The 12,890-nt window shown below is 38.5% G+C and overlaps 1 protein-coding gene across 29 annotated transcripts in view; it reads left to right on the top strand.

Moving 5' to 3' along the window:
* Positions 1-12,890, top strand: part of SOX6 (SRY-box transcription factor 6) — a 519,233-nt gene that overhangs the window by 394,689 nt on the left and 111,654 nt on the right. For all 29 annotated transcript variants that reach the window (XM_025190443.2, XM_006134565.4, XM_075928048.1 and 26 more), the window contains one exon: positions 5,219-5,298. In XM_025190443.2, coding sequence (XP_025046228.1) covers positions 5,219-5,298 — 80 coding nt within the window. The remainder of the gene's footprint in view (positions 1-5,218; positions 5,299-12,890) is intronic.

Raw genomic sequence — 12,890 nt, 5'->3', positions numbered from 1 at the left:
ACTACTTCTTTGTTTCAGTTTTCACCAAGATTGGTGGTGATTGGATGCCTACAATAGTGAATGCTGGAGAATAGGAAGTATGTTCACATGTTAAAATAGGAAAAGAAAAGATAAAAATTACTTGGAAAATTAGATGTCTTTAAGTCACCAGGGTCTGATGAAATGCCTGCTAGAGTACTCAAGTGGCTGATTGAGAAGGTATCTGGGCCATTAGCTATCATCTTTGGAAAGTCATGGAAGATGGGAGAGATCCTAGTAGACTGGAGAAGGGCAAATCTAGTGCCCATCCATAAAAAGGGAAATAAGGACAACCCAGGAAACTACAGGCCAGTCATCTTAATTTCAGTCCCAGGAAATATAATGTAGCAAATAATTAAGGAACCTATCTGCAAACATCTGGAAGATAATAAAATGATAAGTAACGGTAAGCATGGATTTGTCAAAAGCAAATCATGCCAAATCAGCCTGATAGCTGTATTTGATAGGATAACAAGCCTTGTGGATAAAGAGGAAGTGGTGGACATGATATACCTAGACTTTAGTAAAGCATTCGATACTGTCTTGTATGACCTTATCATTAAACTAGGGAAGTACAGACGAGGCTACTATAAGGAGGGTGCATAACTGATTGGATAACCATTCTCAGATAATAGTTATCAATGATTCACAGTCATTCTGGAAGGTCATAATAAGTGAGGTTCTGCAGGGATCAGTTTTGGGACTGGCAAACATCATTCTGGGATGCGTTAACAGGAGTGTTTTGAGCAAGACAAAAAGTCATTCTTCTGCTCTACTCTGTACTCATTAGACTCAGGGCTGGCCCACAACATTTTGGCCCTTGAGACGGGGAGCTCAAATGATGCCTCCATGCCCCTTCGCCTAAGCCAAAACATTGAACAGTCTCAATTCTGCCTTCTTCCTGGTCTACTCCTCCTGTACTGCAGACAGAATACATATGCACCAGCAGCAGACACAATTTTCTACACTCTGGGTCCTAGTGGCTCTCCCCCACACACAGTCTGGCACCTGAGGCGGCCACCTCAGTTCACCTCATGGTAAGGCCAGCCTTGATTAGACCTCAACTGGAGTGTTGTGTCCAGGTCTGGGTACCATGTTCAGGAAAGATGTGGAGAAATTGGAGAAGGCCTAGAGAAGAACAACAAAAGATGATTGAAGGTCTAGAAAAATTGACCTCTATGGGAAGAGTGAAAGAATTGGGTTTATTTAGTTTGGAAAAGGGAAGACTGAGAGGGAACATAACAGTTTTCAAGTACCTAAAATGTTGTTACAAGGAAGAGGGAGAAAAATTGTTCTCCTTAATGTCTGAGGTTATGACAAAAAGCAATGGGCTTAAATTACAGCATGGGAAATTTAGATTAGACATTAGAAACATTTCCTATCTACCAGGGTGGTTAAGTATTGGAATAAATTGCCTGTGCAGGTTGTAGAATCTCTATCATTGGTGATAATCAAGAGCAGGGTTGGACCAACATCTATCAGGGATGATCTAGATGGTGCTTGGTCCAGCCATGAGGGCGGGGACTGGACTTGATGACCTCTCGAGGTCCCTTCCAGTTCTAGGATTCTATTAGTCTCCATACTGTCTCTATATTGAATTGACTTTATTAGCAGCTTGACTAATCCTAATGTCCTTACATAAACAAAACCCCCATTCTATGCAAAGACTGCAAGTCTAGGCATCAGCTTTGGAACTGTGATGGGAAATAGCAACACTGGGAGGCAGGGAAAGTAGAGACAGCTGTGAACTCTTCTGGGGCTCTTTATACCATTGGAAAATGTACAAATGTTAATTTCCAAACCCATATCAGATGTGTGTAGAATTTCAGGTTAATTTATATAAGTGAGTAAATCCCGAGCAAACCTTAGCACCCACTTGCAAGATAGAGTGAAGCCATGTATGTCCGTTGAAATGTGTTAAGAACAAAGATAAGTGGCAAAACTGACAGACTAACAGATTTGTCCATTCTGGGTTTCCTGCCTTGTAGACCACCAAATCTTGATTTGAAAAGCAAGTCCTCTCCTCTTGTGAATAAAGATCAGTTGAGCTTCATTGCTGAATCCAAGACAAACTAAGTAAGAGATATTTAGTTATTCTATATGCAGAACAATGTGGTACAACTGTGTGCTACTTTTATTCAGTTAGAAATGTTGCCCAATATAACATGTGAAACAAAAATCTGGAGAAGTTTTCTATGGCAGGTAAACACCAGTGTATAACAATAACTGCAAACATAAATAGATAATCAACAAAGCAGGAAGACTATGGAGATCAGTTTGTAAAACAAGAAGGGTTCAGATTTTCTTCTTTAGGCATTCTTCTCACTCCCTGGTTATCAAAGGCTGGTACACACCAGTAGCTCAAGCAGACCTGTTTCAACATGTTGTGTCTTCCTTTGTACAAATTTAAAAAGAAAGGGTCCTCACGCAAGCATTCCAAATCCAGAAACAAATTTGAAAAAAATTGCTACAACATGTTGACTGATTTCTTGCCAAGACAGCTACTGAGAAGCTTCTTGATCCATTTTTGCATGGAGAAAATTAGAAGAGGGAAATATATATCTTCTGTAATTAAAAATTAAAACCAGTCTGTACCCTGAGTGCTCACTTGCCTTGGGGCGGGAGTGAGGGGAAGTACCTTTGCTCGGCTTTTGCTACTGGGTGTCAGCAAAGCATTCTCTAGCTCTGGAGCTATTAAGTTTTGTTCTCTGAATAATGATACTACAGTATATGGGAATTTAACCACTCACAGATTTTTTTTAAATGGTCAAATCTGACACAAATAAAAGAGAGACAACACTATGTTTTTTTTTTAATTATAAACATGAATTTATATTTTTTCCTCAAGAAAAGGGAAAAACTGCAGGTGAGCCAGAGAACACAACAGGGTGTGGTACAAAAACTAATAAACTAATAAATTAACTGTGAAGCTATATATATATATATATATATATATATATATATATATATATATATATATATTCCAGCTATTTCAAACCATAGAAGCATGACAGCTGTGAAAAAGGAGTGCCGCAGGGAATTCTTTTAGAGTTTGATTTTTTTAAAAATATGTTTGACATGGAAAATGTTTTAGTACAAATAAAGCAACTGGTATTGAACTTAAAAAGTGGAAGGAGGGGGAGAGAGATTACTGTGTGGAACGGGAATGAATAATTCATGATATTTAAAGAAAGAATGTCTCCAAAATGTTCTGCAAGGCAGTCCATGCTGATAGCTTGAATGGTTATGTCCTCCCCCCCCCCCCACACCATTTAAAGGATCATTAATTCAACATCTTTGTGATTTTTTTTAAAACCTGGCAAGATATTTACCAAAGAAACATTACTTAACTTAGATCAGGATATTCTTTTTTCAGATAATTTAGTTTAGTTATCAGGGAGCTAAGCAGTATTATTTAAACATAAATAGACTGTCTTGTACTATCAGAAAATAATTTAGCTGTTGCTTAAAAACAACAACAACAACAACAACAATCCTGCAAACTAAAATCAACCTCATGGAAGGGGGAAAAATAAGATCAGATATTTTGAACATTACTCCATAGGATACCATCACAATATAGTGTTAGTGAATGCATTGTAGCAGAGCTCCATATGCAATCAGAAGCCAATTGTTACTGGACTGTGTACAAGCACATACTGTGCTCAATGGTCTGATGAGGTATTATGGATATGATGCAAAGAGACCTTGTGGATTAGAAACTCACAATTTGTTAAAAAGTGAAAGCATCTTAACATTTACACTGAGCTGGCTGAGTACAGTAGCACTTCAGGTGGTAAACAATTCCAATGAATCCACTGACTTTGTGACGACTTCAGGTACTAATGTAGATTTGAAAAAACCAAACCAAACCAAACCAAACCAAACCAAAAAAAGAAACAGATGATGGAATTTCCCGACTATTTTATTCTGGATACCCTTGACATTGTGTCTTCATTCTTACATTCTACTTTCAATGTACAAAAAAAAAAAAAAAAAGATGAAAACAATCTGATTAGTTTAAATACAAAAAAAATGTTCAGAGGAACAGCCTATTAAAATATAGCTTAAAGATATACATAACACTGACTTTAAACAAGGAGCCAGAGCCAAAGTGATACTCCATTAAATCATGGTTATAGTGTAATTTATCCATCACTATATTATTTTTTATATTCCAGGTTCCACAGTTCCACTGACAAACTTTTGTTGTTGTTGCCAGCATTCCTTCATCATTCACATTAACTAAACATGTTAATGTTGCTATATGACAGGGATCATTTTAGTGGCTTGGAAGTGGAAGGCTTATAGAATGTTATGATACATAAAGCTGTAGTGCTTATTTCAGATATCTTATTTTTGAGCATACTAATCATAATTCAAATGCAAATGCACAATTATTTAAGTTGTTATCATAGGATGCCGAATCCCTAAGCTCGTAGCAACTGAGGGCAATCAGCACCTCCCTGTGTTGAGGTCTAAAAAGTTATGTAGAAATTCACTTTTTGTGTTTTTCACATGCTGTGAAGTTTTCAGATAATCTTTTCAATAAAAAAAATTGCTAGGATTAAAATGTCATTCATACTTTACCGGTATCATTTAATCCTCACAACGGTCCTCTGAAGTGAGGACATATTGCTAGCCTCATTTTAACGATGAGCAAGCTTAAGTCATAGAGAAGTTCCGGAACTTATCACACAACGAGTTAATGACAGAACAGGGAACAGAACAACAACAATAACCCAAAGGGCCCAATCCCCACAGGTTCTGAATGACTGCATCTCCCATTAACATTAGAGGTCCTCAGTGTGTTGCAGGATTGGTCCTCAGCTGCAAGATCTTGACCATAGGTTTTTATAAAGTTATTTAACTTTATTATAAGTACTGATATGTTTTATGATTTGTAATAGAGTGTACATGACTGAATTGCACACTTACTCCTTTAATAAAAATCACGAGCATCACATTCATGGTTTGCCAGTTTGCCTACCAGCTATCTGTTAACAAAAAGTTCCAAGGTAGCACTGCAAGTCTGTGCCCAGCTAAACCTTTTGTTTTTGCAGATGTTTGGGCTTAGAGGCGTGTTATAGAGCTTAGAGCTGTGTTGTGGAGCACAGGCAAGGCTAAGTCCATGTTTGCACTTGCCTGCTGCTATTCTCTGCTCATTGTCTAAACCTGTATGCATTGTTCTCCTCGACAGGTGATAACTACCCTGTGCAGTTCATTCCATCAACAATGGCAGCTGCTGCTGCTTCTGGACTCAGCCCTTTACAGCTCCAGGTATGTGCCAGAACAAAAAAATGTGGGACAGAAGCCAACACTTCGGAGGAAAACTGCTAACCACTAACCAGCTGTATGCTAAATAATAGTCTGAACATTAAATAACTTTTAAGCATAGCCCAGAAGGATTAACACCTTATATACTTACAAGTCTGAAAATATAGCAGCGTGCTATGAAAGAAAGACAACATTATGACTTTGTACTGCGTGTTTTATGTCAATTGAATGAATATTTTTTTAAATATATGACCAGTTGTCAGGAGATATGTTCAGAGATCTTTTCCCACTTTATTTGCCTTTTCTTTCTCCTAATTTTACCACATGAGCTGCAGCTGGAGTATTGTGTATATCGGAAAAAATGCTTTGTTGTTTCTTTTTACTTTTTCTTTTAGTTGTTTTTCTCTTAAACAGTACAGTGACAAGTGTTTCATAAATTGCTAACTCCTGGCTTTTGCATTTATGTAATCTCTACCTTTCCATTCCATACATTAAGCTGCTCAGATGCCAGGGCAGTGAGGATTCTGGGTTTAGCTCCTAGCTAGGTCATTTATTTGTTTTCTCCATAAAATAATTAAATTCTACTGGAAAATGATTTGCACACCAGATTTTTAGCCAGGTTTTCATGGTGTTTAAGTTAACAAGAAAAGCTACAAAGGCTTTCAAAGTTAAAATGTGTGGAAAGCGAGAAGCGTAAGAGGAACAAGAAGAAGTACATTACTATATGCAAGTAAACCTTTGAAAATCAGTTTTACTTATACTGGACTTGCGTTTATTTGAACAGCAAGGATAAAATAGAATAGCACAATAGTGCAAGATCAAAATACAGATAGCTACTTTGCTTATCTTTCTTTGGTTGTACCATTTCTATAATTTTTTTAAAAAAGGGACGGGAGTGCTAGATCCGCAGACCTGCCATTTTCTCACCTATAACTATCAAATCAAAAGTTCCCCCTTAAAAGGCATTCCCTTGCCAATAAAAATCCACAGGTGACATATGTATGGTATTGCCTGCTGCACACCAACAATGCCTGTGAAGAATAGTGAAGTATAACAGCATTGGAGATGGGCAAACATACAACTGCCTTTAAAAACAGGAACCAAAAGAAACCAGGGATTTAAAGACAAGTCAGCTTGGAAGAAGACTAGAACAATATATTATACAATCACCTAGTGTGATAAATAGCCAACATGCATTTGTCAAGAAGAAATTATTCCAAACCAATCTGAGTGGATGGAGAGGAAGTGCTAGACATGATTTATTTTCATTTTAGGAAAACTTTTAACACAGTCTCACGTGATATTTTCATGAAAACCTACGGAAATGAGGTGTATATTAAACCTTTATAAAGTGGATGCACAACTCTCTATACCCATGGTTTAATGGAAAGCTTCAAAGACTAGCGATCAGTGATTCACTGTCAAACTGGGACAATATAACTAGTAGTGTCACATAGGGTCCTAGTGTGGTACTATACAATATTTCCATGAATCACTAGGATAATGGAAATGGAGCTTCTGTATATAAAATTTGCATATCACACCATGCAGAGAGGGATTTCTAGCACTTTGGAGGACAGGATTAGAATTCAGAAGGAGCTTGCTAAACTGGAGAGTTAATCTGAAGTCAACAAGATGACATTTAGTAAAGAATTGGGAGTTACAATCGATCACAAATTCAATACGAGCCAATAATATAATGCAGCTGTGAAAAATAACAACATTCGGGGTTGTATTAACAGACCTGCTGTTGAGTAAGACATAGGGTTTAATTGTCCTGCTCTACTTGCCACTTGTGAGTAGTGTTCCCTCTAATTTTTTTCCACCCCCTCAGCGGTGCACATAACAAAATTCTTGTGGCGGGGGTGGGATCAAGGGGTTCTGAATGTGGAAGGGGACTCAGGTCTGGGGCAGTGGGTTGGGGTGCAAGGGTATGAGGGCTCTGACTGGGGGTTTGGGATCTAGGATGGGGCTGGGTTGAAGTGCAAGGGCTCTAACTGGGGGAGCAGGCTCTGGGGTGGGTATGAGGGTTTGTGGAAGGGCTCAGAGCTGGGGGTTGGGTGATAGGAGGGGGGTACAGGTTCAGGGCTGAGTGTGTGGTCTTTGGGGCAGTGCTTGCGATGTGGGCTTTGGGGTGCAGGAGGCTGCTCAGGACTTGGGGGGCTCAAGGTTGTACTTTGGGGTATAGGAGTGGGGCTCAGGCGTACCTGGGTGGCTCTGTACAGGGGCTGGTGGGGAGGATCTCCCCTCAGCTGCATTGGCTCCTCCCTGCCAAGCCCTGGCAGCTTCAGGGCTTGGAGAAAAGCTGCAGCCCTGAGCCCCTGCACAGGCTTCATAGCTTGTGCATGTGGTTTAATGGAAAGCTACTTGGCCAAGAAACTTAGGTAGAGCAAGGCTTGTGGGGCCTTGACTGGACTATTCTGCCCAGTTTTGGTTGCCTCGCTTTGAAAGAGATGTGGGCAAGTTGGAGAACATCCAGAGGAAAACAACAACAATGATAAAAGGTTTAGAAAACCTGAGCCATGAGGAAAGGTTAAAATAATTGGGTGAGTTTAGTTTTGAGAAAAGAATAATGTGGGAGACACTGATAATAGTTGTCAAATATAATAAGGGTTGTTACAAACAGGACAGTGAGTGAGTATTGTTCATGTCCACTGAAGGAAGGATGAGAAGTTGCCACCTTAATCTTCATGGAGATGAGGGTTAAAATGAGGTAAAACTTTCTATTTGTAGGGCTTGTGAAGTGCTGGAATAGGTTACCAAGAGAGCTTGTGGAATCCCCGGTTTTGGAGTGTTTTAAGAACAGGTTAGATTAGACGAACATCTGTCAGGATTGGTCCAGGTATACATGGTTCTTCCTCAGAACAGAGGGGGTCGACTAGCTTGCCCCTTGCAGGCCTACATTTCTGTGATTTTATGATTCTGTATTTCGTGCAAAGACAGTTTGGGTAAAACAAGTTATTTTTCATTTTATATCCACAAACCAGACCCTGTGCCTAGATATGGCAGGTAGCTCTCTGTTCTGACCAGCATTCAGAGCACTTCATTGCTATATTACTGTGAACTTTTGAACTTTCCAGCCATATCCCACAATAATAGCAGCTACGTCCCTGGAAGCTTACCTAACAAAAGATGGGTTGCCAATTAATTCAAGGAAATTAAAACATTTGTAAAGGCTAGCCCGGACCCTCCTTCCTGATGGTAGACCCTTGTGGCTTATCTCTCTAAAAGGATGTAATGAAGACCAGCCTAGTGTTTTACCTATATCTGTGCTAGCTGTGAGTGCAGTGTGCAAGCTCCGCACAACTCAAGCAACCCAATTCCAGGGACACCACAGAGATTTCTCAGGTAATTAGAATCAATCCCAGGGGCCATTTGTACACTAGCAAAAAAGCTACATTGAAATAAAACTACATTTTGCCCTGTACACAGTTTACACACTACATTTTTACAACCTTAGCTACCTCATTATGGAAAAAAAAACCCTCTTTAAAACTTGGGTGCGGATGTCATTGTGGAGAGTTTTGAATATCATAACTGAGAGATAGGACAGAGTGTATTCAGTGGAGAGTCAGTATTCAGTGGATCGCTGGCCCAATGTGTTCTTGGTAATCTGTGTTGCACCTTTTCAAGGTGTTTCTGTTCACTCTTTCAGCGTCAAGCCTATGTGAGCGAATCCATCCAAATCTGCCTTCAGCTGAGTAGTTTGCAAATACAGTACCAAATACACATGTGGCAGATATGCATAGTGGTATGTGTCCCATTGCTGATGCATGTGTCCAACATATTGCCGTAATTATTGAGAGTGATGATTCATTACTGATGACACTTGCAAATCATTTCCTCCACAGTGTTCCTTTTTATATCCTTTCCTGCAGTCTCTCTTCTTTCTTGCCACCATGATTTTTAACTTGTACAAAGTTTGCACTCACGTAATAGAAATCTCCTGTAGGCTCATATGCATGGCAAGCCTGATTTAAAAGAACGTATTTGCTCATCACGCAGCTTTTCCCAAGCTTTCTCAGCAGTCTTGGCAGCCCTATGGAAATCTTGTATCAGCTTAGTTGACACTCATGCTATGTCTAGACTGACCTTTTTGGGGGGTAAAAGGTATGCAAATTGTGCTCCTCAATTGCTTACCTTTTACCGATTTTTTTTTTTAGAAGAGACTTTTCTAAAATTTGGACCCATGTAGAAAAACCTCCTCCTTTGGAAGAGCCCTTATTCCTCATAAAATGAGGAATACAGGGCTTCCAAAAGAGCATGTCTACTCTTCCGCAAAAAATGTCGGAAGAGCAAATGCGTTCCCTGGACGCGCCGGAGTTTTTCTGGGATACTAGAGGTATCCCGGAAAAACTCCGTAGTCTATTTATAGCCTTGACCCAGAAAACCAAAGACTACATTAAATCTTGTGCAGTGTCTCCCCAAAGAGGAAAAAAGTTACAGCTTGATCTTTATTGTTTAAAAAAATCTGCTTTCATTTTTAGGTATTTCTACAAAGCAGTTTATATGATAAAGAAGGAAATGTTGCAACTCTGTCAACAATTTCTGATAAACTGTTGATAGAAACGAAACATTACAATTATGTTAGCTGAAGTTATTCCTAAACAAAGTGAGCTCCACAAAACCTGTGGTTCCTAACTTTTCTTCCTGATCTAGTTGTGTAATTTGTCCTTCAAAGTTTATCACTTATAACATTAATGAGCCTTGGCAAGTCTTAACTATGGTTGCAGCTGTGTTCTGCAAGCCTGAAGTTTTTATAATCAAGTAAAGACAAAGAGTTTTAAAACTGTAACCAAATACACATTTGTCTATTTCTATTCTCCCTTTTTTATCTTTCTTCCTAATTGCAGACAAAGTAAATGACCTTTCGTTACACCGCTGGGTGCAGATCCAATGCACTGCTGAAGCATTGCACAGTGTGCCTCAGGGGCACAATATTAGTAGAGTGAAGGCCAAAGAATGCTATTTTTAGTTGCACAGTTCAGCAGATGGAGGCATGAATACTCATATATCTGAAGGTTGAGGGGTTTGAACCATTAATTTTGATAATGTATTTAACCCTGGGAACAATCAGAAACTGTAACTCTGAGGTTACAGTGCTTTTGACCTCTAGAGAACAGAGGGCACTCAGTACAGTAAACAATATATTACATTTCTACTTATACCAATTCTCTCACACGTATAAATTTCAGTACCCAATTGACATTTGCTTTCCTCAGCTATTTTAGCGCTGGTCCTTAAAGTAAGTCAAGAAGAATGTGCAGGAAAGAGGCCAATGTAATGCGACAGTCATGTAAATATGGCCTTTAAATAGCTAAGATGTTAAATGTGGCTGTTTATGAAGAAATAGTATTCTCTTGAACTAGAATCTTGGTGACTTATTATTTCAATGAAAAAGTTGTTTTAGTGGATTGCCTCTCTTTATGGAGTTTCCCCTATATGTTGTAACCTTGAAGCAATTTTTTATTGAGGCTAATGTGGTCAGATAGTCTTAGCACTGACTGAAGGTGATTTGGTCCCACTCTGTTACCACATCATGTAAAGTGATATACCTGCCTCATGTCGTGTTATTAAATGATGCATGCTCCTCTTCAGCAAATATAGCAGTTAAATATCACACAGTGTAAGTATTTCTAATTAAAATATCTCCATGTGTCAGCATATTGGTAATGTATTATTTTAATCCATTTATTTTGTTTATGAAACAGTGACATATGTTTAGATTGTGAAATATATGAGCCTTAAAAATCACTTTATTGAAGAAAATTAATTCCTACAATGCTGTCTCGGTAATGTGTTCACTCACCCAGTCAGTCACTGGCAGGCCTGCCACTCTTAATGTTGGTTAGACACACTTTAACAGTTTTATCTGACATAACATTCTCGGATGTAGGCAATAATGATTTTTTCAAATGCAAAAGTCATTGGATTTTCCTTTCTTTTTTAACCCAATGAAGAATGGGAATTGGGGCATACACGAAAGAGAGTCAGTGAGACCAATCAAAATTAAAACCAGCTAGTTACCTTTTCAAAGGTAGACACTGTAATTTGTTTGTCAGCAGGTAAGTGTTTGGGTCAACACACTGAGTGAGTGACTGTCAGCAGGAATTCCTACAAGACAAGTCATTTCACTCAATGTATTACTGGCAGATTGCTCACCTCTTCGAATCACTAGAGAAAAAAAAACTTAATATTGTTACAGGCAGAATTTCTGTCTTCATTAGCCTCGTAGAATGATTTTTATCTAGCACTCAAAGACTACTGAGCCCTGGGTGGGCATATTTTAAAAGAATGCTTCTTATTATGATACTATGAATAGTGGCCTAAATTAAGGAAACGGTATGTGCAAATTTGTGTAGGTGGAAATAGTAATTTAAATATTTGTGTTTTGTTTTATGTCATAGAAATTATGAGGTGAAAGAAGCTCAGAAAGAACAAAAAATAAAGGTTTTAATGCAGCTTTGAGAGAACAAGCAAACAATGGAGTAATAAAATCTTGTCAGGCTTGCAACAATTAGGAGAATTTAATTAAAACTAAAGGAATATTTATACATGTTCTCTTCTTCCTTCTCAACAAGTGTATGTGTATAGTGTCAATGGTGATAAAAGGATATAAATGAAAATGTGTCAGTGAGTTGCTATTTCACTTTCTTTTTTCGCAGTTTGGGGTTCTTTTGGGTTGGATACTTAATCCTTTGTCCCTACTTGCTATGTTGTGTCTTTTTTTTCTGAGCTCCTGCTTCAATTTCTATCTTGGATGAGTCTGAATTCCTTTGCACCATCATAGTGAAGGTTTATCTCTTTTATGAAGGGAGGGAAGACTGAGGCACAGTCGTAAGAGACTAAGTGACACATTTAAATTCACTCATCATCAGAAAGCATATGATGATATAGAAAAGCTTATTCATTAGAATTTGGATGTCAGACTGCTTAACACAGCTTTTATTATAATATAAATAAGTGGAATAAAATTCAAACCCATGTGAACACAGAAGGTTGAAGGTATGAATGTGAACAGAAAGTTTATGTGCCTAACAACTGGCTTCCTCGGAGTACTTTTTAAAGCTATTTTTCTGTGGCTGTAGAATGTATCCAATAGAAAGCTAGTCAGAGGAAGCAAATAAGCTACTGCTACACTTACCAATAGTACCCCATCAACCAGTGCTATGGTATTTCATTATAGGGCTGACACATTAAAAAAACCAAACAAACCTTTATTTAATTGTGATATGTCTTTGGGGAGCATCCTAGCTATGAAGCCCACTTACAGTTGGCATTGTACCCCTCCAAGCTTTTTAGAAATGTATATGGTATATGCCTATTGGGAACAGGTTGTGAGGTGTGTGTATTTCTCTAAGTTCATTACATTTCTGACAGCCCTGTAGCAGACGTTTTAAATTGCAACAATAGGTTATAACCAAAAAAGGATTTTCAGTATGAGGCTGTTCACATATCTGAATGTTTATCATTTTGAAGGTATTTCTACATCTGTGAGAGCAGTGCAACAAAAGCACTTCTGTATGGAGATGGTAAATCCAGAAGGCACTGTGCGTACGTAGGCATTCCACTGCCATATCTCCATCCCCTTGCTG

Source organism: Pelodiscus sinensis, chromosome 4 (assembly GCF_049634645.1).
Source record: "Pelodiscus sinensis isolate JC-2024 chromosome 4, ASM4963464v1, whole genome shotgun sequence".
NCBI lineage: Eukaryota > Metazoa > Chordata > Testudines > Trionychidae > Pelodiscus > Pelodiscus sinensis.
The sequence above is the reverse complement of the archived record's forward strand: the minus strand, read 5'-3'. Positions and strand labels throughout refer to the sequence as shown.